A 27,212-nucleotide genomic window follows, 5' to 3' on the forward strand; every position below is an offset into this window, starting at 1 on the left:
TTAATGGAACCAAATCAATTTGTCACCACTTATGGTAGCTAGAAACTTGATAATGATATAAAGATTCGTTATTATTACCTTTCCTGATGTTCCATCTATAGATGTACCACCTACATATAAAATATTGTCTTGAATATATATCGAATTTATTGATTGTTTACCCAACAATTTTCTTGCTCCTGAGTAAAATGTCGTCGATGTATATTTTCGCAAATCGACTTCCTGAAATGTTTTCACGGCAGCATGAGAATGTTATTCAGTTTTGTCAATGTTTTATTTCTAAGAAAAGAAATTTCAAGAAAGGTGGTAATTCCCACCCTTTTACTATGATCAAAATAATGCACTAAAAAGGAAATAGGTTAATTATGTGGAAAGTGTTCAAGTGGCATTTGAATTGCATAAAACCTCCTTATCATTTTATTCAATATGTTGTATTAAGATTGAAATAATATAACTATGGCAAAGATATTCATCACACTAGTTTTCATAAAGATTTCACAGGGCAGAAGATGATTCAGGTCAAGCTGGCCTGGTGCAGATTGACCCGTCGTCCCCTGCCAAAAACTCACATCTTTTAACATCAAAATGTCTGACCCGAGTAAATTGACAATTTTGCACTGCTATGCATAATGCTCACCTGTATGCTGAAACCACTGCATCCGCAATATAGCTTATTTCCAATCAGGGCAATGCTTTTAATGGTTTGCTTGATGTTGATGTTCTTGACTACTCCAGACCATCCATAAACCTATGAAAATGCTAATTTAGTCAGCCCTTTGTTATTTAATTTTTGTTGCTTTGACTTTCTTAATGTTTGACTAGTGATCTAACCTTAATTCCAGCACCTTGAGAGAAAAAATATGCATAATTTGTGTCAGCTGTCAACCCCAGGACTGCCTCTTTAACATCATGCACTTGAATACAGTGAATTTCTTCCGGTTTGATAACCCATATCTGTTGATTTATAAAAAATATTATTATTATTATAATTTTGTTAAGCAATAGAAGAAAAATATTAGCTTAACTTGATTATAAGGTACAGGAATCCACAATGAATATTTTTATTTTCTTTCTACTAGAGCATATTTGTTAGATATTGAGAAACAGACGGGTCGGGCATCAACATTGGTTTTATGTTAAAACAGGCTATTATTTCTAGTATGGTTTGGGATGACGCACATACATATTCTATCCGTTTATATTATTAAAAAGTTAATGCATTAATTAAGATTACAAAAAATATGGCGTTTCTCTAAATTTTGACTATAACGATTTAGGAGTACGTAAGCATTAGATATGGACTTCGGCAACTGTCAACTTGTTTGACCTGCTTCCCAGTTAACTTAAACTTTTGATTTGACCCAATTGACTCCTTAGGGATAGACCATAACACAGGTTCACATTTCACTCATTCAAGATAAACAATTTGAAATTGCCGCATCTGGTATCTGTAAGTGCATTGGAGTAAAAGGTCATATAAAATGAAACAATAGGCATACCCGAATAGTTTTGTCCAAGGACCCACTATAAAGCTTATCGCTTGAAGGTGAAACATATAGACAAGTAACTGCCTTTGCATGTTCACGAACCTCCTGGATCAATCGCAATGTCTTTTTACTCGTATCCCATATCTATATATAAAATTTGAGTGTCAAATATTCACAACCACTAAAGACTAATTCAAGAATATGGAAGCAGAAAAGATAAATTTATGCATTAACAGAAGAGTGAGCTAATAATTTTTTTTGAGCTAATAATTAGTTGTGATATTGACTTTTATAAGATCACCTTAATGGTTCCATCAGAATGACTGCTAATCAGTCGACCTTTTACGCTAAGCAAAGATAGAACCTCCCCATTCATTGATGTATCTAACTCAAATCCTTCTGAAGAATTCCACATATCTGCCTGGAATTCACATTGTCAGGAAAATTGAAGTTAAGAGTGTAATGTTTAGTTACAATATTGAAGTACTTCACTCACCGCATTGACAGATGGCAAATTCATCAAAGTTTTCATTATGTCATTGACAACCACAGAGCTCCTCTTAAGCTTTTTCAAGGTTTTGTATATGCATTTAGCATAGCCACCAAGTTCAAGAAGAGCACCTGATATAAAATATATAAGTTATCTATTGGACTTTATACCGAGTAGTACAGTAATTATGGAGCTACTACTTAAATGTGATAAAATGGGCTGGCTTCTGGCTACAAAGATTTGGGTAAGGGGCCAAAACAATTGTGTTTGGGTCGGGTAGGGATTTCTTTAAACCAAAAAACTTCTTATCCAAATCTTTGTAACTTTCGTTAGAAATAATTAGTATGTTAGATATGATGACAAGTTCTACAATGTCAATAATAATGTTTTTATGATTAAAAGGTTTAGCAGGTTTTATGCATTAAAAATACACTTTGAGTAATTTCAATCCATTCAACCTGAGTCCACTCATTCATAAGTGAATTGGTCAAAACTGGATTATAGAGCGATGTTGGTAGAGAATGATTTACCTGGATCACTGATGAAGCTTCTGAGAGCAACAGTCGCCAGTATCTTTTGCTCAAGATTCTTTGATGATTGTAGAATGTATATGAACTGATCAAGCAAAGCCTTACGAGCAACTTCTCTAACACCTGTGTCGGGCAAATTGTAAAGCATGTATATGAGCCATGTGGCAGTGGCAAGACACTTCTTTGTCATATCTATGGAGTTCCTCTTAAGACATTCTTCTAAAGCATTGAAAATATGACCCTTCTCATGGTTGCAAAGCACATAAGCTATCCGTTTTCCCCAAGAATCTGCAGCTACCTCTTCCTTGTTATCCTAAAGGCAAGCATAAGCTTTTAGAACTGAGGTGAAGGAATTTAAAGTGAGGTGGCAAAATGGCCGATCGGATGGGTAAACTACCTCGCCAACTTCTGAGAACAATCAATTCTTTTTGACTAAACTGATTCAATGGGTTTTATGCATTAATTATACATGTTATGCAATTTTATTTTATAACTGACCTCATTGAATCATTTGACCTGCTTTATTTTGATCAAATTTTTTTTTCTATTTAACACATTTGGCCTGTTAAATATGAGACAACTGAATCTCCCCGTACATAAGTATTGTACCAAAAGTGCCACCCTTGAGTAAATGCAAAACCTGGGTTCTGTATCTCTAAATTGTAAGAACAACGAACCATTTTCTCTGTAAGTTCTTTTTCACTCATTTCCATATTTTCTTTGGTCATGAAATCTTCATAAGGTTGATCAAATCCTGCCAGCTTGAGCAACCAGGCTTCAGTAAGAGACTTCCCTGATGTACTAAGGTGCCCAGATAGAGATGACAAGGCATCCAGAGCCATAAGTTGTGAATTTGGGAAATCCTTTTTCTTGAGTGATTCAATAAGTGTCTCAATTGCCTCTTCTCGATATATACTCATTTTCCGAGGTTCAACCTGCAAATAGAAAAGAAAATTGATCAAGATAGATTGGAGGTAGCAAATTCGAGTTATTTATTTTTAAATGGGTCGATATAGATTGAAAGTTGCCCTAAGTGTATACATAATGCATAAACAAACTTGTCAAAGTTATATCATTATATGAATAATATAAGATATGATCATATCTGACACACTAAACTTTTATAGATATTGATTTTGAATATACAGAAAAAAAGTGTTTCGACTAATGAGTTTCAAGTTACAGGTCTGTCTTTAGATGGTGAATAATTTGAAATAATACAGAAACTTGTAGCTAACCAGGAGATCAAGTTGAAGTACAAGGGATGCAATGACAGGTTGCTGCTCCATCGGTGCATTTTGAAGATAGACAAGAAGGGTGTGCATTGTGCTAAAGGCACCCTCATCTTTTATTATTTGCAAGATTTGATTGCATAATGTTCTCCTGAAGCATTTCAACAAGATTAATAATATGCACATGAATAATTTTAAGTAAAAATTAAGAATGAACTTTATTGGAAAATAACAACTAACTAATCCCATTCCTTAGAATCCATTAACCTGAGAAAATATGTTAACAACAAAATATAAAAATAAATAAATAAATGTTAACTTTATTTATTATTAATTTTTTTTTTTATAGAAAGGCAAGTACCACTCTCAAGAAAAAGTATGTTTGAATGTCAACCTGACCAGACCCATTTAGATCAGTCCTAACTTGAACCATTACCCAACTTATTCGGCCCATCCATCTTGCCAACTTTAGTTATAAGACATTCTAGATAAATAAAGAAGATTGTATATATATACCTGTTCAGCTGAACCAACTCCCACAGAAACTCAATGCATGTGCCTCTCACATATTCGTCTCCAGCATGAAATAGTTCAAAAACAGGGCCAAAATCAATTCTAGTTGCTATAATGTTCCTACAACTTCTATCTGCATGGATGCAGCATAATAAGATATACATAACCGACAGTCGTGTATCTACTCTGTCTAAACACATGACTAATGAAGGAACTGCATTGACCGACATAATGCTCAAAGCATTAGAAGTCCTGCTATCCTCATCTCCTTCCATTAAAACCTGAGCTACTAACTCTATAGCAGCATCCTTGGGATCCATCACCAACTCAAAATCCTTTTTTGTATCTTCATATTTTCTACTTAAATTTTGAATTAGATATGGTACCAAGTCAAATTCAGACAGTTGGAAGAATGTTGGTTTCAATAGGTATATAAGAACAGCAGCCTCAAAAAGACCGTTTTTCAGTAAAGCAGCTAGGCATTCAAGATCAACATTTGTTAAAATCTCTCGGAGTCTGTCATCCGCTACTAGTAACTCAGACAGAATGTAAACCGTCGTTCTAAGAACTTCCCTACTTAAAGAAGCTGATAGTACATCGATGAATCCATTTACTATTGTTGAGGTTGATAAACAAGCATGTACTGTTGGATCACCATTTGAATCCTTCCACATCTTTGAAATTGTCAAAACCGCTGCTTCACATTCTTTCAAATCTTCTGAATTACTTAAGCATGTAACAGGAGGTTGTAAGCCACTAATAATCGCTTCAATAGCAGCTTGAGATATCACACTCGTTGGTGATGTGGCTACTGTAGCTTGCATAAATCTTTGTGGCGTATAATGGTTGACATTATGATCATGTAGATTTGAGGTTCTAGATTGGATTTGTCTTGAAGATGGGCTTCCATGGGAGCTCGTCGGTGTTTCAGGATATGATAAATCTTGAGCAATATCTGCATGTTGTTCCTTCCATGAGGCGATGAGTCTTTTTAAAACATAATTTGTTTTGGGGAGTGAATTTGCAGAAAGAGGTTGTCTTGTGATGGGACATGTTGTGTTTCCCCGTTTCATCCATTCTTCAATGGCTTTTCTTTCATATGTTTGACCGGTTTCTAGAGTCACTGGATCACAAAAAACATGGCTAGTGATGGGGCAGACAAAATCTTTTGGTGGCCTTGATTGTGAGGATCTTTCCGAAGATTGAGGAGAACCAAAGTTTGGACTTCTGCTATCATATTCTCCGATTAAACTAAAACAATTAAGTGGTTATTAGTTTAGGATGAAAAAATAAACTCAAAGTTCTACAGGAAACAAGTTACCTCCTCTCTGATGCTTGGTTTTTCGCGTTTGCATTGCTTGAACTTCTTCCATGACCCACTTTCTTTGCACTTTTCTGCTGCTCCTCCTAACCATTAAAGGCACAAATAGTAATAAGCCAGTGTTTCACTTGTTGATAACTTTGGAGGGTGTTTGGATTTGCGCTTAAGCCAATGTTTTAATAAACAGATTATGTTCTGATTAGTTACGTCTTGGGTGTCAAAAGTTGTCAAAAAGACTAATTTATCCCCTGTTTAAACCTAAATTGAGATATTTCCTCACATTTCAAAAGATACAACTTCAAACATAAACGCACATTTAAAAATATAACTTCAAAGACGTACTCTAGATTCATTATCCGAGTCTGCTGAGCAAGTACTAAGATCATGGTGCATTGATGGTGAAGTAGGCAAAGAAGTATTGGCTTTATAATCCATTGCCCGAGTGGTCCGTTGGCTCAATGTAGATGACGCCTTATTATTATTATTATTTCCATCTTGTTTTGGAGACGGAACTTTTGGGGAGGATTTAGCCAATCTTACAGGAGAAACCATTTGAGGAGACCGTGGAGCCTTCTCCTTCAATGTGTGTCTGTTAGGCTCGATTTTAGCAGTTGGAAGTGATACTATGTTATGAACGCTATCATCATGGGGTTCATAATCAGATTCCTCATTTTCCTCTGGGATTCCCTCCTAAAGGAAAACCAGTTGTAATATAAGGTATATTTACGCAATAAACTAATCCATTCCCAGAATGAAAATGCAATGAAACTGTTTATCTCTTACATGAAAATCCCATGCGACGGAATCATCTAGGTCCTCAGAGGCAGTGTGAGTCGCACTAAAACTGCTACAATTTAGGTTCAAAAAATGCATTTCTTTTACTTATCATGTGCAATCAGATAATAAGAGATAGATAATCGCACAAAAACTTCAACAACGACTTTCCCCCGAAATTCAGTGCACTGATAAAGCTATTTTGGGACTTTTATCACGGGGAAATCAATATGCAGCTAAGTGAAAGGCATTTAAGAGAAAAACTAAATATAGCTTCATGGGCAGGTAGGACGGGTTGAGTAGCATATCAATGGAATGGGTTCAGACTGAAAACGGTCTTTACAACATGTCAAAATGGACAGAATGGAGTTGGTTTGAAGCCACTCAACCCATTTCAAAAAACTTTGAAGCCACTCAACCCATTTTCCCTGTTCCGATTTTAGCCAATCTTTTTCTTCTTTGACCCATTTAAGATAAAACATTATCAGGTTCGCCACCTCTAAGGAAAACAAATCTGTCTTTTTTCTAATCTAACGTAGAAGAAAACGAACCTGGATGCTTCCCTTGCATTGTTTTTAGCCTTTTGCACTGGAGAGAACCCTGCACTTTTAGGCAAGATGGGACCGAATCTCACATAATCTGGAATTTTCCGACTCACCTCATGTAATGGCGTCATAGGAGGCTCAGCAATGGGAAACATAGGAATCGCCTTCTTGCTACTGGTCGGATCATGGTTCATACACTCTTTAAAATAATTCGCGTAATTTCTAGTATTATCATCTAATAATTGCCCGTAATGTTTCTCCAAGTTCTGCAATTTCTCCGCCTGATCTGGCCTCATGGAAAACACCAATGATTCGTTAAAATACTGATCAAAATCAGCAGTGAACGACAAATCAGATGAATCCGGAATCATGTTCATCAGAATCCTATGTCTTTCCTCTGAATACCACCCAACAATAGAACTCATATGAGGTAGAAACAATGTTTTCCAAATCTCGGGAGCAAAATCAATCCTTGAAAAAAACGGGTCAACAGAAAACATCTCAAGAACATGAAGAACTGCATTTGTGACATTGTTTCTTAACTTCCATAAATAAGCAAGGTTAAGATGAGCCCAAGCGGATAGATAAAAATTAGGTACCCCTGCGGTTCTATCACTAGAGTTCAACATAGCACACACTTGCAACATTTTTTCTGCATGATCAAGTCTTGCCATTTTAGTTTCGGTATTTGATGTATTAATAGCTTCTTCAAGAGCATCCATCCCCCAATCCAAGTTAGCCAAAACCGCTTGATCAGAGTATCTAACTTCCGTACCCTTTTTACTGCTCTCATCTTCTGCTGCTAATCTCTCACCACATTGTTCCTTCTGCAGAGCTCTCTGTCTCTGATCAAGCAAACGGTCTTGGATGAAACCACCAATCGTGGTGATCAAGGTATTCACGATATCATCTTGGTCCATTGAACACCTATAGTTTTCTAACCATAATTATGTATAAGTATTAATACATAGCAAAAAATATCAAAACCTAACTTAAGATCAAGTATCAGTCATTTGACCTTGAAACACAACCTTTCAACTTTAGTATTTGACTAAATTATGAAAACAGTTTGTAAGACCGAAATTCCACCTAGAATTAAATAAACTGAACCGGCATGTAAAACATAAAAATTCATGATATAGCTTAATGTGTGTGTAGTTTAATTACTTTTTAATAAATCAAAGAATTACTAGTTTGCACGGAAATAGGAATACAAATAAACCTAAACAATTTAACTGAATATATATTTCTATGTACATACACGTACATAGAGCTGCCAGTTTTGACACGGACCTGTAAACACAACACGGCCCAAAGTTCACAACTGTAACTATAATCAATCAAAACACACACACACACACAAACTCGATCCGGAAAAAGAAAAAAGTAACATTTTCACAACTATAACTACACAAATATAACTATTAATCATATATTTACAGTTTTACCACTCACACACACACAAAAAATAAAAGAAACAATAGAATCAAAAAGAGTAATTACTTACAGTAACTTAGTAAATGAACTTCAGGAAGAATTATAAGTATACCAGAATCTGTTAGAAATTTGTACCTATAATTAAATACAAATATAAGTTTATAAATATTATGAGTGAATGATTGATATGACGAGTTGCCGGCTTCCGAAATAGCCGGCCGGCGGTTGTGAAAATATTTGTAACAATGTTTGTTTTGTTCATGGTCAACGCTGGATAGTCAACTTTTTTTGTTTTTTTGTGGAAGTATGGAATGAAAAACTTCTTTTTTGTTGATTAAATTTGTGAAATGTAGAGTAAGTTACAAGTTTTTATGCAGGTTGTACAAGTTGTTGAAAGAGGAAGTTTTTGAGCTACAAAGGCTTTATCTGGAAAAGAGATGTGGGTTTTGTTTGTTGGCGGGAAATATTATTTTTCTTTTAACAAGTTGATTGTTTATTTTTGAATTTTAAATTTCTTCAAAGATAGAAAGAAATAAGTTAAGAATGGGTCAGTTGGTGTATGCTCGAGATAAAGGAGAGTAGCAGACTACGGTCTTTCCCGTTTAGACTTTAGATCATATCTACTATTTCAATTTCAATAAGATACGAGCATGGTACCCGCGCAATGCGACGACATTAGCGGGGACGGCGTTTTGTGTTGTCGGTGATGGTATTATTGGTGGTGGTGGCGGTGTCAAATGGTGTAGGATTGTAAGTTGATGTAAAGGTGATAGTGAAAATATTTTAGAAGATAAGGGCTGAAGTGTAAATTAATTTATTAAAAACATAAAATGTTCAATGACACTTTCGATATTTCAAAGACAGAACTTTCTAAAAATAAAAATAGGTTTTTGCTTTATTAAATAGTAAAGATATGGGGTGTATGGATTATAGATGTATGTTATTGGGTTTATCCTTATAATTATCTTACAATCCAAAATTACAATTTCAGTTTGCAATAAACTTTTTTTATTGACTTTCAAGATTTTGTTATCTGATATGGTTTAGACCTTATGAAAATTTTTACAGATATATTTTTATCTAAAATGTTTGAAACTAATAATAAACTTAAAAAAAAAAAATTATATAAATTGTTGCAATGTTAGACAATAAATACACGTAATTATCTACAAAGATATTAATGAAGTTCAAATCTTCATTTAGCCAACTTTGACATATAACTAATCCTTCTATGAGTGCTTGATTTGGATATATGCAGTTATAAATTTGAGGAGGGCAGGGTTAACCCCTTTAATCGTTGTGCTTTCGTGCTAATTAGTAGGGAGTTTTTCTTCCATTGGGTATTTGAATTAAACATTTATATTTCGAGGGAACTCTCTAGTGTGGACTCGGTAAGACAACATATGCTAGACCTCTCGTTATCGAATCACGACACAAAGTTTCAAGCGAAATTCACTTTTCAAAAAAAAAAATCCACATAGACATGTAATTAATATATTTTTTTACCAAACTAATCTTTAATATCAAAAAAAGAAAAGTTTCATTAGATTAGATATGGGAAAGGAGAAAAGTGAGTGTATAGTTGTCATATATACCTAAACTAAGTATTAAACCCTATCACAAACTAATATTTTAATATTTATTGTATAATAAATAAATAATAGACCTCCTATGTTTCTATGAATTAAAAATTTAACATATAAAATGTTTTATACCTGAACTAAATACATGAGAGACTAATATTTCCAACACTCAAAGAAAGATCTATTTTTCCCAAAAGTTATCTAACTAGACATATAACTAATGGAAAATGACTAATCTTCCTAAGTCTTAACTAAATAGTCTAAAAATCCTCCTAATACTCTAAGAATGTGACATGTAGTATCCACTAATTCTCTTTCCTAATTTTGCCCCCTGATTTTTTCACATGTTATCTTCCAATAGTTAGGAAGATTTTTAGAGTTTTTTCCCAAACTAGTGTAATAGATAAATTTATTTACCAAATTAGTATAGTTTTAAAAATATTTACCAAATTAGTGGGGTGGGATAAATTGAGTCTTGCTAATTTGAGTCAAAAAAAAGTTCATGTAACTTACACATGTGTAAGTTAACTCCGACCACTACCACCACCACCACCACCACCATCATCTCTGGGCACTACCATGATCTTCCGGTGACGGAAACCATCTCCGGCGAGACTTACACATGTGTAAGTTAACTTTCCGGCGATGATGGTGGCTGGTGGTGGTTGTCAAAAATTATGACTCGGAGCGGGCTTCGCCCTTAAGGATATTCATAAACCAAAGCTGGTGGGGGTGATAGGTCATAGAGGGTGATAGGTCATTGGGGGAGATGAAAAAAAAACCAATGGACTTTTTTTAGACTCAAAATAAGCTGGACTCATTTTATCTTTCCTCCCAAATTAGTATATTCTATCTTTTTGTTCTAGTTTTTATCTTTAATTTCACTCTCTGCAATATTATCATCATCCATATAGATGAAAACTTGTATGAACTTGAAATAGAAAGTGAAATATTTTCGTTGTGACCATAAAAAATATAGTTATTTTGAGCATAATTAACAAAATATATATACATCACTATCTTTATTCCTTTTTATTGCTTTCTTTCTTTATTTTTTCACTCTACTTATACATATACATGAATTTGAAGATTCACTGTTCAAGATGACTTTCAGCTAGCCTTCTCATTTCTCAAGTTGAAATTGTCCTTTTCATCTTTTGTAAGAATGCTTTCATCAACAAGCGTGCCCATATTGTATGAAAAAACCCAAACTAAAAAATACAGAATATTATAATCAAAGTAATTTAATATGCAAGGAATTTAACTTAGCATTGTGATTGTATCAGAGTCTACAATTACCTTCAATCAAAGCCTACAAACACATTAAAAAACAATATTCAAATGTTGCAAAACTGAAAAGAATGCAGACTAAACATATTCATTTACGAGTACGATTAATTATTTTTTAGTTGTATAAAGATTGAGATGTTTTGAGCTTAGTTATTGCTTCGTATTGCTTCTCTTTTTAGTTTATATGAAAACAATACGGTGATTATTTGCAGCCTTTAATTGAAGATGAAATGAAACACAAGAACAAAGAGATGAAATATACTAATTTAGTAAATATTTTTGAAATTATATTAATTTATTAATAAGTTTACCCACTACACTAATTTGGAAAAAAAACTCAAGATTTTTAAGTTATTTAGTTAGAAGGATTAATCATTTCTCATAACTAATATATACTCATTTAATGAGTGGTTTTCCAGTGAGAACACCCATAAAATGAGAACACAGTGAGAAAATTTAAAAACTTCATTTTGTTGCATTAAAAATCTATAAAATTAACATAGTGTATAACTAACTATCATTATTTAAGTGTTTAACAACACATTGATACGTCAAAATTGAAAAAGTCACATTTTTTGTGCATCCATGTTGATGAATATGCATCCAAGATGGATGTACAAAACAAAAAAACGTGATTTTTTCGATTTTGATGAATCAATATGTTGTTAAACACTTAAATAATATAATTAGTTATATGCTAATTTTATGAACTTTTAATACATCAAAAATGAAAATTTTAAAATGTACGCACAATGTTCTCATTTTAAGGTTGAATGTATTGGATTGACAACCTTCATTTCATATATACGTATACATGCATAGTTGTTAAACTCTTATTAGTCGATTTACACCAAAAACAAGTCAACTCGCTAGCTGATTCAAAGATGATCAATTCGGTTAACTGTGATTTAAAAACCGTGAATGAACCGTTCCATCGATGATTTGGTTTTTAAATTTTTGCATTTTCGGTTTTTTCTTTTTATGTCCTTTTTTATTTCGGATCAAATGGTTAGATCCTGGTTTTACAGTTTCACCGGTTTTTTTTCACGTCCCTATCACAAAATCATAAATTCAATTTTCAATAGCGCATTATATATACTTTAACAAAATGGGCTTCAATAAGCTCCACATGGGCCAGCCATTGTTGAGCTTAAACCCAACACAAACACACACACACATATCAAATTATCAATCAATTAATCATCACTACAATAATCTGTTACAGGGTTCACCTAAAAAATAAAAAAAACAGTCATAAAAATGTCACACATATTACGTCCCCTAATCCTATTATCACCGTCATCCAAACAACCTCTCCGCCGATGCTTAACTTCCATCCTAACAACCTCAACTACCTCTCCATCACCGTCAACTACTCTCACAAATCCTTTCATTTTTATCCACCGGAAAAGCCTTCACGTTGCTCGATCCCGCGGTCTCCGGCCGGCCGACGTCCCGGTACCGGCGGAACTCAATCAGAGCGATAACGAATCGGATTCTGATCGGAAAAGTAGGAATGAGAAGAAACGTGAGGCGCGCCGTGGTTTTCGCTGGGCTACGGAAATTGCTGAGTTTAATGATTCGCAAATTAAACGTATTCTCAGGTGATTTTGCAAATGTATTACATATATACTGTATCTATATCTATTTATGATAATATTTTGTATTTTTTGTTAATTTTGTAAGGGATTTTATGAATTTAGTTACAGATATAACTGTCTTCCATAGCCCATAGAGTAAATAAAGTTTGATTCGTTATATATATATATAGGCGCTAAACGATCGAAGCTGTCCGTGAGATACCCGAGCTTGATTCATTAAAAGTTTGATTCAATTTATTCTGTTCGAACCGATGTTCAAGCTTAATTTGTAGTTAGCTTGAGCTTAAGAGAACAAATATAATTAGGCTTGTCAATTTATATAAACGAGGGAAAGTGCCCGCGCGTTGTGGCGGTGAGATGGTGGGGGTGATAGGTCATAGGAGGTGATAAGTCATAGAGTGTGATAGCCAAATGCTTTAGCCGTACGGGCTCCGCCCTCGGATTTAAAAATTCGTCGAAAATATATCAAATGACATCTCTAATGAAAGAGTATGAAATTTTATGAACACCCATACAATTTTTGTAATTTATCGATAACCGGTTTTTGAGATAAATGATTTTGAATGAATTAGAAGAATAAAATGATTTATGGAGTAAAGAGAAAAAATGAGTGGTTGAGATTTAAAGAGAGATAAGAAAATAAGTTGTTGAGATTTAAGGGTATTATAGGTATATTAGGTAGAGATCTTTAAACTAGTGAATAAAGAAGAGAGGTAATTTAGGTAGTTCAAATCATCTTTTGAGATTTCAAAAATGGCAAAATGCTTTATAAGATAGTATAGATATAGTCATATAGATATAGAATTATAGATATATATAAATAATACTCGTAATATTTTACATTTGAAACATTTTTTAACTGGCTTTATTTAATTAGATACAAATATAATTGCCTTCTAGAGAGAGAAAGGAAAGTAAATTGCGAATTATGATAATGGTGAAAATACATTAGAAGGAGATAATGAACATGGTGTCAATACTAGTAGATAGTGATACATGATCCGTGTAGTGTATATGCAGCTAACTTAAAGTCTTAAACTGTAGGTGATGTTACATATTATATTAATATATTTATGTTTAATAATTTGCAACATTTTAATAAGAATTCACAACTTATATAGGAATTTAGTTATATAACTACCGTTAGGCTACATGAATTCTAAGTTTTGTTAAACAATATGGGGTAAATGAGTGTTAGATACTTAGATGTGAACTTTGCAGATGAGTGTTATGTTTGTGAGTTTAACAAGTAGCTGTATTGATCAAATCTTGTTTGTAGCATCAACATTACTGAATAGGTTATGTTAATATGTGCATATATATGTTTAAAAGAAGGATCAGTTAATAACACTTTGAACTATATAAGTCAGCACGTCTAACATAGTTTGCATGTTTATATCCATTTTGAAGTCTTTAGTAACATTTTAAAGCATAAAGTCAACAAATTCACATTTAAATTTTTCTACATCTATGCTGAATATTTACATCTACATTTATCCTGGCTATATCAAAGTCCGCATCTGTGTATCATTGTATTTTTTTTTTTTAATATTTGAGATATAAATATGTCAATTTTGTGACCTTTTCAGTTTATATGGTTCGATGTACAATATTGTTTTTTATGTGAAAGTTTAGTAAAGCTTGTTTTTCGTGTGTAGAGCGGTTTCGCTTGAAAAAGAGGTGTTTGATGCTGTCATGTTGGTGAAGGTGAGTCATCAATACATCTGTACTAGTTTGATTTGTGGTTTGTCGCCATCATAAAGCATGTCTTATTTGCTACAGAGATTAGGTCGTGATGTCCGAGAGGGGAAGCGAAGGCAGTTCAGCTATATAGGTACAATAAGCATAACACAAATTTCCCTTTTCAGCAGAGTTTGGCCCTATTTTTTTGTCTTCAAATGTTGATTGAGTGAGTAGGCTGCATAGTATTGCTTCAACTATTTATGATTTTATTATTAGGAAGGCTATTGCGTGACGTGGAACCTGAATTAATGGATGGATTAATAAGAGCAACAAAAGATGGCGATCAGCAGAAGTTACAACAGTTATCTGGTTCAGATAAATTGGATCTGGGAGGGATCAGTGAAGAGGAAGAAGAAAGCAACACTGAGGATGAAGACGAGGTATGCTTAGTAGACCATTTTTTGGGGGGAATCCTGTATACATTATTTTCCGCTTTTGATATTTCAATTTGGTTATTTAGAGATGGCATTTTAAAATGGGCTGAATGTGTCAAAAAGGTTGAGAGTAACACAAACTGTATTTCTAATCTTACAGCCTTGGGCCTCCTATGTCATGTTTTAAAACTGGATTATTAATAGTAGAAGTGGACAAAGTGCATATGTAACGCAACAAGCCATTTAATATATAGAGAAATGGCCAAAGTGCACACAAAAGTGTTGGTTCAATGATCACAATATGACTGGTACAAAAAAAATAAAAACACCAATGTCAGTATGTTACCCTACCATTCATTTTGCGGCCTCTAGGCTGTACCATGTGCTGAATGCTTTCCATTCCCTTACATCTATTATGTGACCTTATTGTTGTAGGTCCCAAGAGCAACTGATTCTTGTGTCTGTTTTACTTGGTATATAATTATCTTTTACATTTTATCTCAGATGTATGGTGATTACAATGATTTAGCAACCAAATGGTTTGATGGCTTGGTAAACAAAGATGTCAGTATTACTAATGAGATATACTCTCTTAGTACTGTTGAGTTTGATCGTCAAGTAAGTTATTTCTTGTTTTACTAATTTACGTAATGGGCACCAACATATGATATTTAGATTTCTGTGAGACGTTGGTTAGGAAGATATGATATAACTCTATTAGCTGATATCTTAGGCATGTTGAGGTGACTAATAGGAAGGATGTTTGGTATTTACAACACAGAATCCCTTATTATCTAACTGAGTAACAGATAGGCGCTTGTTGTATGTAGAGATTTTAATTTTGACCCATTTATAGGTGAAATGAACCGTTTTTACCTATGGTTTTTCCAACCAGGCCAAATGTGTAAAAAAGGTGACTTTTATGGAAATGGGTTAAAAGCTGCTGAAAGTACATTTAAAATGCCCAAAACCTGCTTAATCATATTGTTAAAAATTTAGATTGCTATAATAACACCAGTCTTTCAAAATGATATATCAGTATATCACATATAAAATGTTCACCGAATTCCAAAATTGGTGCAAGTCAGCTCAAATCAGTCAATTCTAACCTAATCATAAAATTTACCCATTTTTAATTGCACATGATTTGATACATAGCCCAACCTGCTTTACCTGATCAGCTTGGTGATAGAATAGTACTGATAGCTGTAGAAGAACCTATTATGATTTTTAATGTGATGAACATAGATTAAGAATAGTTTAGAGGGATTTTGTCAATTCAGTAACTTGCATTCTAGAACCTTCATTAAAGTTTTGGTCAAGCTCCTATAGTTTTATTACAAAGTCGTGTAGTTGGATATTAAAAAGTGTCATTATTTATCACCACCATAAGATATTAAGATGAACTTGATATAAAAAAGTATTAGCTTTTCATAGAGGCGGCAATTTTAAGTCTTATATGAGAACGTGTCAAGTGATTAAGGATTCAAAAGTGCTTGTTTGCATGAAATCGTTTGTTTAAAAGACATTTTACTGTTCTTAGTCTTTAAGCATATCATACATATATTATTTACAAAATTCTAACAAAATGGACAATAAAGGCTTGATGTGCTTCCCCAATCTGACCTTACTGGTTTTGAATTGCACTTAAAACTTACTCGTTTTGATGTATTACCCAAGTACCTTCTTTGTATTATTACCTTACACACATATATACTCTTTTGTCTTTTATCTCATACCCTCTCCCTTAACAGGAGTTACGTAAACTTGTCCGAAATTTCTGCTCCGTGCAAGACCGTAATGCCGTATCAGAGGAAAATGGAGGAGAAACGGACAAAAAACTATTGAAAGCCAAAAAATACCTAACACGATTTCTCGTTGCTCTTGCTAAGCAGCTTCCAACTGAAGAAAACTATATACTTTAGTCTTCATATTCCAAACTAAGAAAAATGACATTATCTCGTAGGCTAATATTATTGGGGATTTAGGAGCTTATTAAGCTCTTCTCTTGTGATAACATATTTTCTTTAGTTGCTTCCGCAGACCTCTGGGTATATATTAAGGCAGTTTAGTTTGTAACATGTGTGGATATTGTTGAAGTATGCCTATGACCTGCAGCGGTTTATAATGGATTCTGAGCCAAAGGAAAACCAGGTTGGTATGAGTTCTTATCTAGTTTATAGTTGATCAAAATTCAAAAGCAGAGATCACTGTTAAATACGGGTTGAAACCGGTTGCATCTAGTGAGGCTGATCTGAGAAAAAGTTATGGTCTCCTATTGATAATTAACGTATCAATAGTGTTTACAGAAACAAATATTTTTTAAAAATTGTAAGGTCTGTTCGAACCCCAGACTAACCGGTTCATTAGTTGATAGGTTGTTATAATCAAAAGGAATTTCAATTTAATGGTATTTTGAAATTTTCAGGTTGTATGTTCAAACTTAAGGGAAACTGAAGGCGAATGGCTTCAGGTGTGGCTTGTGGGTTCTGATTTCTACTACAGATCTGAGCCATTAGTGGAACTTATAAATTTTCAGCGGTGTCTCAGTTTTTCCTTTCTTTCAATCTGTACAACTAACAATCTGTTTGATGTTTTTGGGAAAAGGTTTAGAATATAGGTAGGATAGGACGTTTATTTAAATCTATAATAGTGCAATAAAACTAGACCTCGCTAATTTTTTTGATGTGGCATGCTTTGTAATGTTGTGAGATCACAACACCGCGTTCATAATGCAATTTGTCTTCAAATAGGTGCAGTTTTATTTCCTTTCAATTGTTTTCAAACATTTACCTTAAACGATATTCATAATTCAATTTATCTTCAATTAGGTGTGTAGTTTTATTTCCTTTCAATTGTTAATAATTTGCTTATGTAAATACATACCCCCCCTAACAAAAACAAAAACTCTTCGATGATGGCGATTATGGCGCCAAAATAAATTTCAAATTACCACCATTAAACCTTCATTTCTTCTTCGTTTTTGCATCAATTTTCTTCATTCTTTATGGTTTTTTCATTCTATTACACATTCCGCACAATCCTGTCGGAGTAATTTGCGAATTTTTGTTGTATCAAAAACTCTAGAATTTGGGTTTTTTCGCAAAAATGCCGAAAAAACGAGTTTTTGGTAGAAATACTAAAACTCCTGTAAGTTTAGATGATTATGTGCGGAATAATAAGAATTCTAAAGCTAAGAATACTGAGAATTGTAATAGTGAGGAAGATGACGTCAGTATTTTGAAGGAGAAAAGTGTTATGAAGGAAGATATGGGCAGGGAAGGTGAACAGAATGAACAGGATGAGGAATTCCGGTGTTCTGATGGTAAGAAGAAGGGAGATGTTGTAGATAATGCTGATAAAGGTAATATTTCTTCTGTGAATAATATAGATGCTAATTCTAGTATGAAAAATATCAAAAATAGTAGTAGTTCTTATGCTGAGATAGTAAATAATGCTAGTAAAGAATTGATCCATAATTTGTTCTATGTACCTACTGGTGTTAATGAATTAGGAGATGAGGTGGTTATTTTTGAGGAGGATTTAGTGAAGGAAGGAACTAAGAAGTGGCAGTTTACTGCTTGTGGTTATTTTGTGGGTTGTAAAATGCCTTTGAATGAATTAAGGTACAATTTAAGGAGAATGTGGGGTAAGTATGGTTTAGGGGAAATTCTGAAGGATAATAATGATATCTGCTACTTCAAGTTTAGAGGTATGGAAGGAATGAACTCTGTTATTGAGCAGAGCCCATGGATGGTGAATGGAAAACCTTTAGTGGTTCAGGAATGGTGTCCTGAGATGAATGTAGAAAAGGCTGATCATAGTAAAATTCCTATATGGATTAAATTGGTGAATGTTCCTTTGAAAGCTTGGATTGTGAGAGGAATTAGTACTTTGGCAAGCAGGATGGGTAAACCATTAAAAATGGATAATATGACTGCCAAAATGTGTCATAGTGGAGCTGGAAGTTTAGGTTATGCTAGAGTTCTTGTGGAAATTGAAGCCAGTAAGAAGTTGTTAGAAAAAATAGAGGTGGTGTATAAGGATGAATTAATGAATACGAAAAGAACCAAAATTGTAGGAGTGGAGTATAATTGGAAACCAGAGGTATGTAATCATTGCAAAGTGTTTGGTCATACTGATGGAGCTTGTAAGGAGCAGATTCAGGAGAAAGGAAATGGTAAGGTGAATGATATAGATAATAATAAGAAACATGAGATAAATGATGATGGCTATATTAAGATAAGGAATAACAGATACAATCATAAAATGAATGCAAGTAAAAATAATCAAGGTGCTCATAGTAGGAAGATTTGGCAGAGTAAAGGAGTGAAAAAACATGTTGGGAGCCAACAAAATGAGAGGAATAAAACTGCAGTTGAACAGAATAACAAGTATGCAGTTTTATCTGAAGCAGGTGAGGATAGTGAGCAGTATGCTGATATTGATTATGGAGAAAGAATGATTGTGGAGAGCTATATTAGGAGGAAAGAACAACCTTCTATGGAGATAACAAAAGACTGGTCTGGGAAGATGATTAAATTTTTTAAAGATAAATGGGAGAATGTATATAAGGAAGTGGAGAATACTGAAGAAGAGGATATGATTGATAGTGAGAATGAAGCCATCAAGAACTTGGTTGTTGATGAGATGAGAGGGGGTGATACTCAGTTATTTAATTGAGTATTACTGGATTTCTTACTTCAATGGATATTAAAATTGTTAGTTGGAATATAAGGGGTATGAGCACTGAATTGAAACATAATGAAGTTGTTAAGTTAATCAGAGATGAAAAGGTGCATGTCTGTTCTTTGTTGGAAACACATTTAAAAACCCGTAATGTGAACAGGATTGGGAATAAAGTCTTTAGGAACTGGGAGTGGATGTCTAATGTACAAAATAGCCCAAATTCCTGCAGAATAATGTTGGGTTGGAATTCTAACTGTGTGAAAGTGATGGTAATTTCAATGTTACTTTAAGTGTTGATGAGCACTCTGCTGGTGGCTCTGGTATTACTAATGATATGTGTGAGTTTCAGAATGCCGTTAATTTGTTAGAAGTGGATGATATTGGGAGTAGTGGTTTTTATTATACTTGGACAAAGTCTTTGAAGAGTAAAAAGTGCAATGTGCTGAAGAAGTTGGACAGAATCATGGTTAATGAGGAATTTGTTAGGAAATATCAAAAGGCTCATGGTATGTTTCTTCCTTTCATTATTTCTGATCACAGCCCTGCAATTATGAATATTAAAGATGACTGTTCTAGGAAGATTAGATCTTTTAGGTTTTCTAATTTCATCACTGAGAAACCTGAGTTTATGAAGGTGGTTAAGGATGAGTGGGATGATAAGACTGTTGGATGTCATATGTATAGTTTAGTAAAGAATTTAAAGAGGTTAAAATAGCCTCTAAAAAGAATAAGTTGGAATAAGGGGAATGTTTTTGAAAAGACTAAGTCCTTAAAGGAAAAACTGATGAGAGATCAAGCAGCCTGTGATATTGATCCCCATAATGAGAAGTTAAAACAGGATGCTGTTAAGACATTAAATGAGTATGTGGAAGCTGCTAGTGATGAAATGAGGTTATTACAGCAGAAAGTGAGGGTAAGTTGGCTTAAGGAGGGTGATAGAAATACTGCCTTTTTTCATAGCATGCTAAAATCTAGAAGGAATAAATGCAAAGTTGAATCTAGTTGTGATGAGTATGGGAACAGATATGAAGGGGATGAAGTGGCTAAACAATTTGTGAAGCATTTCCAGAATTTCCTTGGAAAATCTGATTGTCTAGCACCTTTAATGGAGGGATTGTTTAGGAGAGTGTTAAATGAAGAAGATGCTAGTGATATGATAAGAGCTGTTTTTGATGAGGAGGTTAAGGAAGCCATGTTTGATATTGATAGTAATAAGGCAGCTGGACCAGATGGATATACTTCTGGATTTTTTAAGAAGGCATGGGGTGAGATTGGTAAAGATGTTTGTAATGCTGTAAAAGAGTTCTTTATCAATGGAAAATTGCTTGGAGAGGTAAATGCAACATTGATAACTTTGATTCCCAAGATGGCTACTCCTAATAAAGTCTCATATTTTAGACCTATTGCTTGTTGCAATGTGGTGTATAAGTGTATAAGTAAGATACTGACTAAGAGAATTCAGAATGTATTGGGTAAAATAGTTCATGTAAATCAAAGTGCTTTTGTGCCTGGAAGGCATATTCAAGATAATATTTTAATTGCACAAGAGCTATTGAGAGGTTACAACAGGAAGACTGGCCCAAAAAGATGTGCTATGCAAATTGACATCCAAAAGGCATATGATACTGTGAGTTGGAGTTTTTTGGAGGAAATTTTGATGAAGTTTGGGTTTAAAAAGAGGATGGTGCACTGGATTATGACATGTGTGTCTTCTACAAAGTTTTCTATATGCATTAATGGGGAGATGCATGGTTATTTCAAGGGTGGAAGGGGTCTAAGACAAGGAGATCCTATATCTCCTTATTTGTTCACTTTGGTAATGGAGGTCTTTAATCTAATAATGGCCAAGAATATTGAGGAATCTATAGAGTATGGTTATCATTTTGGATGCAAAGAACTTAAGCTGTCACATATGTGTTTTGCAGATGACTTGTTAGTGATTTGTAAAGGTAATATGGAGTCTGTGAGGGTAGTTAAGAAAAGCTTGGATGAGTTCTCTGCAGTTTCTGGATTAATCCCTAATTTTGGAAAGAGTACCATTTTCTTTGGAAGTATAAAGGAAAAGGATAAGCAGGAGCTTATTAATATCTTACCTTTTATATGTGGTAAACTTCCTGTCAAGTATTTAGGTGTGCCTCTTTTAGCAAAGAAACTAGGAGTTAAGGATTGTAAGGTGTTGGTAGATAAGGTCAGAAGTAAGATTGAATGTTGGGGGAATAAAACACTATCCTATGCTGGGAGATTACAGCTAATTGTTTCAGTCTTAGCTTCTATGCAAAATTATTGGGCCTCTGTTTATATGCTTCCTGCAGCTGTGATAAAAGAAATTGAGCAGTTGTTCAAGAGATTTCTTTGGAATGCTGGTGATTCTATCAAAGGAAAAGCAAAAGTGGCTTGGAAAAATGTTTGTAAGCCTAAAATTCAGGGTGGATTAGGTTTAAAGGATTTGAAGAAATGGAATAAGGTATTGCTAGTTAGGCAGTTTTGGAAAATTTTAGAGAATAAGGATTCTTTATGGGCTAATTGGGTGAATACTGTGAGATTAAAAGGTAAAAGTATATGGAGTGTTGATGTTGATAAGGGAGATAGTTGGGGTTGGAAGACCATGATTGAAGTCAGAGATATGATTAAGAACCATGTTAGATATGTGATTGGAAATGGGAAACACATCTCTATATGGTATGACAAATGGTGTGAGCAGGGTCCTCTTTGTGAGTATATAACTAGAAGGACAATTTATGATGCTAGATTGGAGGATAGTCTGAAAGTGGCTGATATGTTTAATGAAGGAAAGTGGAACTGGCCAAGTGAGTGGATGATTAATTTCCCTAATATTGGCAAGATTGATATACCAAGTTGGCAGGATGATAAAAAGGATAAAGTCCAATGGTTTACAGATAAGAATCTATTAATGGATTTTAGTACAAAGCAGGCCTGGGAGGATCTCAGGATTGATAATCTAAGTGTTGGATGGTGTAAAATGGTGTGGTTTAACCAGATGGTGCCTAGGCATGCTTTCATTTTATGGTTAGCTATGCAGGGTAGATTGATGCCACAAGACAGAATGGAAAAATGGCAGACTAATGGTACTATTTTTTGCACTTTTTGTCAGGCAGGTCCTGATAGTCATGAGCATCTATTTTTTCAGTGTCCTTACACTATGGAAATTTGGGATTGCATGAGGAAAATGACTAATCTGAAGAATGTGAGTTATAGAATGGATAATTCTGTTCAGGAAATTACAGAAAAGGAAGTGCAGAATAATATAGGAATGGTTGTGTGTAAGTTGGTTCTTGCTGCATCTGTTTACTATATTTGGCAAGAAAGGAATTATAGATTGTTCAAAAAGAGAGAAAGAAATGGGGATGAACTATGCAAGAGCATTAAGTATAATGTTAGGTTAAAGATGCTCACTTTAAAAGTAAAGAAATCCAGAAATATGATGATTATGGCTGATAAATGGGACCTTTGCTGGAAAAAGAATAGTTTGTTTGCCATCTAGTGGTATGGTCATTCTGTATTGTGGTTTTGTGAAGTGTATATTAGCTGGATTAGTGTGTGCGATTGGGAATAGAGAGTGGTGAAAGATGACACTTCTTGGTCCCTTTCTAACATTAATATGGTTGAGTCTTTCTGGGTGATTTGGGTTTTTGAATTGTTTGAGTTGGTGATGATCTGTTTTCTGAAATTGACTGGATATATTGTGTATAGATACGGGGTCTGCTTTGCAGGATAGTTATTGTTGGAGCAAAAGAGGGAGTTGTTTGTGTCTTGTATATAGGATGTTGTTTGTTTTGTGAATTGGTCAATGTGGTTTCAGTCTTGAATCACTGATGGGATTTTAGTTTGTATTTTCCTGTTTGTTTCTTTGTATAGTTTAGAATGTAGCTGTCGATTTTGTTTGATGATTCTTGGGGTTGTCCGAGCATGCATTTATTTGTAAATGTGTACATATTTGAATTTTAATATAATTCACATTTTCATTAAAAAATAAAATAATTTGCTTATGTAATTGTCTATATACAGTTTATTTTCATATTTATATCAGCTAATCAACTTGGGTTGACCTCTAACTTTAAAAAAATTTTTGATAGCAATGTTTTAGAGTTTTGACGAAAAAATGGGTTGGATCAATTCCTAAGAAGTCAAAAGGCTGATAGAGAACACATCAAGTTGTGGGAGTTGTAAAATTAACTACGAGACATATCAATTAAATTTAGAAGGATTAATAATCATTTTCCTTTAAAAAAATAGTTTTTTTTTTAACTGTGAATTTAGGTTCAGCGGTATGTCTTTTTATATACCTAACATCAATTCCATAGGAAAGGTCTGTCTTCATTTTTGGGGATATTTTGCTCATACTAGGATTTGAACCCAATATCTCTTCTCAAGTTTTTTTAAATGACAGGAAAGGAAAAGATTGGATAAGAAAAGAAAAGAAAAAAATTTATGTATCAAAAAGACATTCTTGAGTTACATGAAATAAAGAAAAGAAAAGAAAACACAAAATTAATAGTGTTATTGAGATAGAAAGAAAAGAAAAGTTATAATTTTACAATTATGTCCTTTTTCCTATAAAGTTGTTATTAATTAATAGGGGTAAATTAGTAATTATACACATAACTTAAAAGTTTTACATCCAAATCCTCCCAAAAATGGGAGGAAAGTTTTTACTTCAAAAACATCCTTGTTTTCTTTTCTTCCCCTTTCCTTTCTTTTAAAAAAAAAACTCAAGAATGCAAAATAGAGAAATTTTTCAATCGTTTCTTTTCCTATCCTTTAAAAAAAAACACGAGAATGCACTTTTACACTGTATTCTTGAGTTTTTATTAAAGGAAAAGAAAGGATAAGTTTGGATAGGAGAAGAAAGGATACAAAATTATATTTATAAAATGCATTCTCGAGTTTTATCATTTAAAAGAAAAGAAAGTGAATAAAAGGATGTAAAGGCATTCTTGAGTTAAAAGAGAAGGATAAGAAAGGATAAAAATATGTTATTTTACATTTATAACCTCATAATTATTATAGTTTATATAATGGTTGGAGGGTATATTAATAAATTTATAACTTATCCTTCCAAATCATGCCAAATATGGAAGGAAAGTTTTTAGCTCCAGAACCCCTCACTTTTCCTTTCCATCACTTTCCTTTCTTTTAATAAAAAATCTCAAGAATACAAAAACATAAGTTTTCCTCTCCTTCCCTTTCTTATCCCATCAAATTAAAACTCGAGAATGTACCCAGGCTTCACCATATATCAATTCATCTATTGATGATTGGTTAAAAAAAATAATAATAATAAATAGTAGTAATTAGTCGAAGAAGTTCACTTGTTTTAGTAACAAACTTACATCACACAGTTCATTGAAAAAATACTAAAAAAAAAACTAAAAAACAAACCGGTTGAGTTAATGGGTGTGAAAAAAAAAACTAAAAAACAAAAAGATAAACGCAGCTGTTTTTAAAACATTTCAACCAAACCCTATACTTTTGAAAAGCTTCCAAAGATAGTTTCCAAACCACCAACAGCCACACCTTCCAATCAAAAATGTCAGACAACATTCCTTTTGAAATCCAAATGGAAATCCTTGAGGCTAATGGGAGCAAGGCTTTATGAGGAAGCCCCATAGGGGCATCTCTTCATAGGGGCATCTCTTGACAAGTAACAATTCACTCATCAAGGGGCTTCCTTTTATTTTGTCTTGGAGCAAGGCTTTACGAGGAAGCCCTTCTTGTGGGCCAAACTTGTTTTTTTTATTTTTTTGTTTTATGTTTTGTTTAATAAAACTTTGTTTTTTTACAATTCTTTACCTTTAGTTTTTACATTTGCAAAAAAAATCTTTAAAATTGAGAATGTCCAAAATATTCACTAAACTAGTTTTATTGCGATACCCATAGATGATGAAGATGAGGAAGAAATATCATTGGGATCCATAGATGAAAGGTAAGGTGAATAATTGTGTGTAAATTGTATAAAAATTTGTAAGAAAGAAAGATAGATAGATAGTTGTGAAAATATGGTTGTGAAATATTAAATATGTGTATATATAGAAAATAGGAGGGGTTAAAGTGAAAAAAAAACATTAAAAAACATAGTAGCCGTTTGGAATCTATAGCCGTTTGCACAACGTTTCTTTTTTTGAAGCGTCTTGTAATCCGCGCCTGGAGTATTTTTTTTACAATAAAACCCCTTGGGGCAAATGTACAAGGCTTCTTGGAGCTTTATAGGGCTTCTTGTAGCAAAAAAAGGTAAAATAACGCCTTACTCCGGATGGCCTGAAAGAATCCCTGATGTAAAATCTTTGATTCAATTTAGATCAGTTTCAAAAGCATGGAAGTCTATGATCGATAGCAAGGATTTTATCACTGCTCATACCCTCCGCCGCCACACTACTCCTCATCACCTCCTATTTCTAAAGACGGCAGATTGCTGCAAAGTTTGCATAGAAGATTGCGAATGTTTATGTGATACACCGGTAGGATATGTATCTATTGTCGACGATGACATTTTCCCACATCAGAAACTTTGTTTATTCCTGATTCAGTTAACAAAGTTAACAAAATTGACGATGATTCAATTATATTAGGTAGTTCTCATGGCCTGTTTTGCTTGTATGAACCTGAAGTTAATACTGTTGTTATTTGGAACCCTTCAATCAGGAAAACTGTTGCCACTAAAATACCTAATTTACGCGTTGATAAGTGTTATGAGACTGTTGTCGGTTTTGGCGTTTGTCCTCGGAATCTTGACCCTAAGATTGTCAAGATTACATATCCTAGTGTTGTGTTGATTACGAATGAAAATTTTAGCACCCAAGTTGAGGTATTTACGGGAGGGACTTGGAGAATTCCATTAAGTAGCAACCTTCCTCATGAATCGATTAGCTTTCATCGTTCTTGGGCAGGTTATCAGGCAGGTATAAATGGGTTTATTTATTGGAGTGCTTGGCATAGGGGAAATGATGTAATTATTTCATTTGATTTGACAATTGAAGAATTCACTAAAGTAAACCTCCCTGATGATTTAGTGTGAGCCCCCGCTCCCTCTTTGTCATTGACTAACTTAAGAGAGTCCCTGGCTGTTCTGAAGTTGGATATCTACTCCCAGAATACTTGTGATGTATGGATGATGATTGGGCATGGTTGTACTAGATCCTTTAATAAACTATACTCCATTAACACAGTCGCACATATGCTTAGAACACTCGGATTCCGAAAAAATGGAGCACTTATCATTGAATTGGAGAATGACAATGAAGATAATTGGAATGCACCCGTTGCACTTGCTATGTATGAGCCAGAATCAAAAAGCATCAACAACATTGGAATTTATGGATTATATGATGCCTTTTTTGTTCATTCCTACGTGGAAACACTACTTTTGCTTGATCATCGAGCTGATAATAGATAATGACCACATTGCAAAGTGTGCATTTGAATAGAGGACTTCTGAAAGGTGCAAGCAAAGTTCTGGTGATTCGAGCACAACTTGTCATGCAGATTAAAAGTTAAGAAAAATTAAACCCATTTATGTAAGATTCAGCTTTTGTTATCTGTGAGATCCATGTTTAATATATGTTATGTTGAATCCTACTTCATTGTA

General features: G+C 33.8%; 3 protein-coding genes across 3 annotated transcripts; 2 read left to right on the top strand and 1 right to left on the bottom strand.

Annotated features, from left to right (window-relative positions):
* Positions 1–10,536, bottom strand: LOC122587538 (putative E3 ubiquitin-protein ligase LIN-1). The gene is made up of 15 exons (XM_043759723.1): positions 10,491–10,536; positions 6,899–7,829; positions 6,357–6,417; positions 5,916–6,263; positions 5,574–5,659; positions 4,256–5,503; positions 3,746–3,890; positions 3,185–3,442; positions 2,508–2,820; positions 1,984–2,108; positions 1,789–1,908; positions 1,500–1,631; positions 832–954; positions 638–748; positions 1–222 (listed from the first exon to the last, which is right to left on the bottom strand). Exons 1-15 carry the CDS (start codon positions 10,534–10,536, stop codon positions 1–3), a joined length of 4,269 nt encoding a protein of 1,422 aa, XP_043615658.1.
* Positions 10,537–12,369: 1,833 nt separating this feature from the next.
* Positions 12,370–17,684, top strand: LOC122588523. Its single transcript, XM_043760657.1, has 7 exons — positions 12,370–12,806; positions 14,462–14,510; positions 14,586–14,637; positions 14,763–14,926; positions 15,425–15,538; positions 16,675–17,074; positions 17,349–17,684. The coding sequence occupies exons 1-6, from the start codon at positions 12,463–12,465 to the stop codon at positions 16,843–16,845; spliced, it is 894 nt and encodes a 297-aa protein (XP_043616592.1). The 5' UTR covers positions 12,370–12,462; the 3' UTR covers positions 16,846–17,074; positions 17,349–17,684.
* A 7,473-nt stretch (positions 17,685–25,157) lies between these two features.
* On the top strand, positions 25,158–27,212 carry LOC122587539 (F-box/kelch-repeat protein At3g23880-like). Its single transcript, XM_043759724.1, has 4 exons — positions 25,158–25,198; positions 25,887–26,068; positions 26,155–26,526; positions 26,644–27,212. The coding sequence occupies exons 1-4, from the start codon at positions 25,158–25,160 to the stop codon at positions 27,018–27,020; spliced, it is 972 nt and encodes a 323-aa protein (XP_043615659.1). The 3' UTR covers positions 27,021–27,212.

Source organism: Erigeron canadensis, chromosome 2 (assembly GCF_010389155.1).
Source record: "Erigeron canadensis isolate Cc75 chromosome 2, C_canadensis_v1, whole genome shotgun sequence".
Lineage (NCBI taxonomy): Eukaryota > Viridiplantae > Streptophyta > Magnoliopsida > Asterales > Asteraceae > Erigeron > Erigeron canadensis.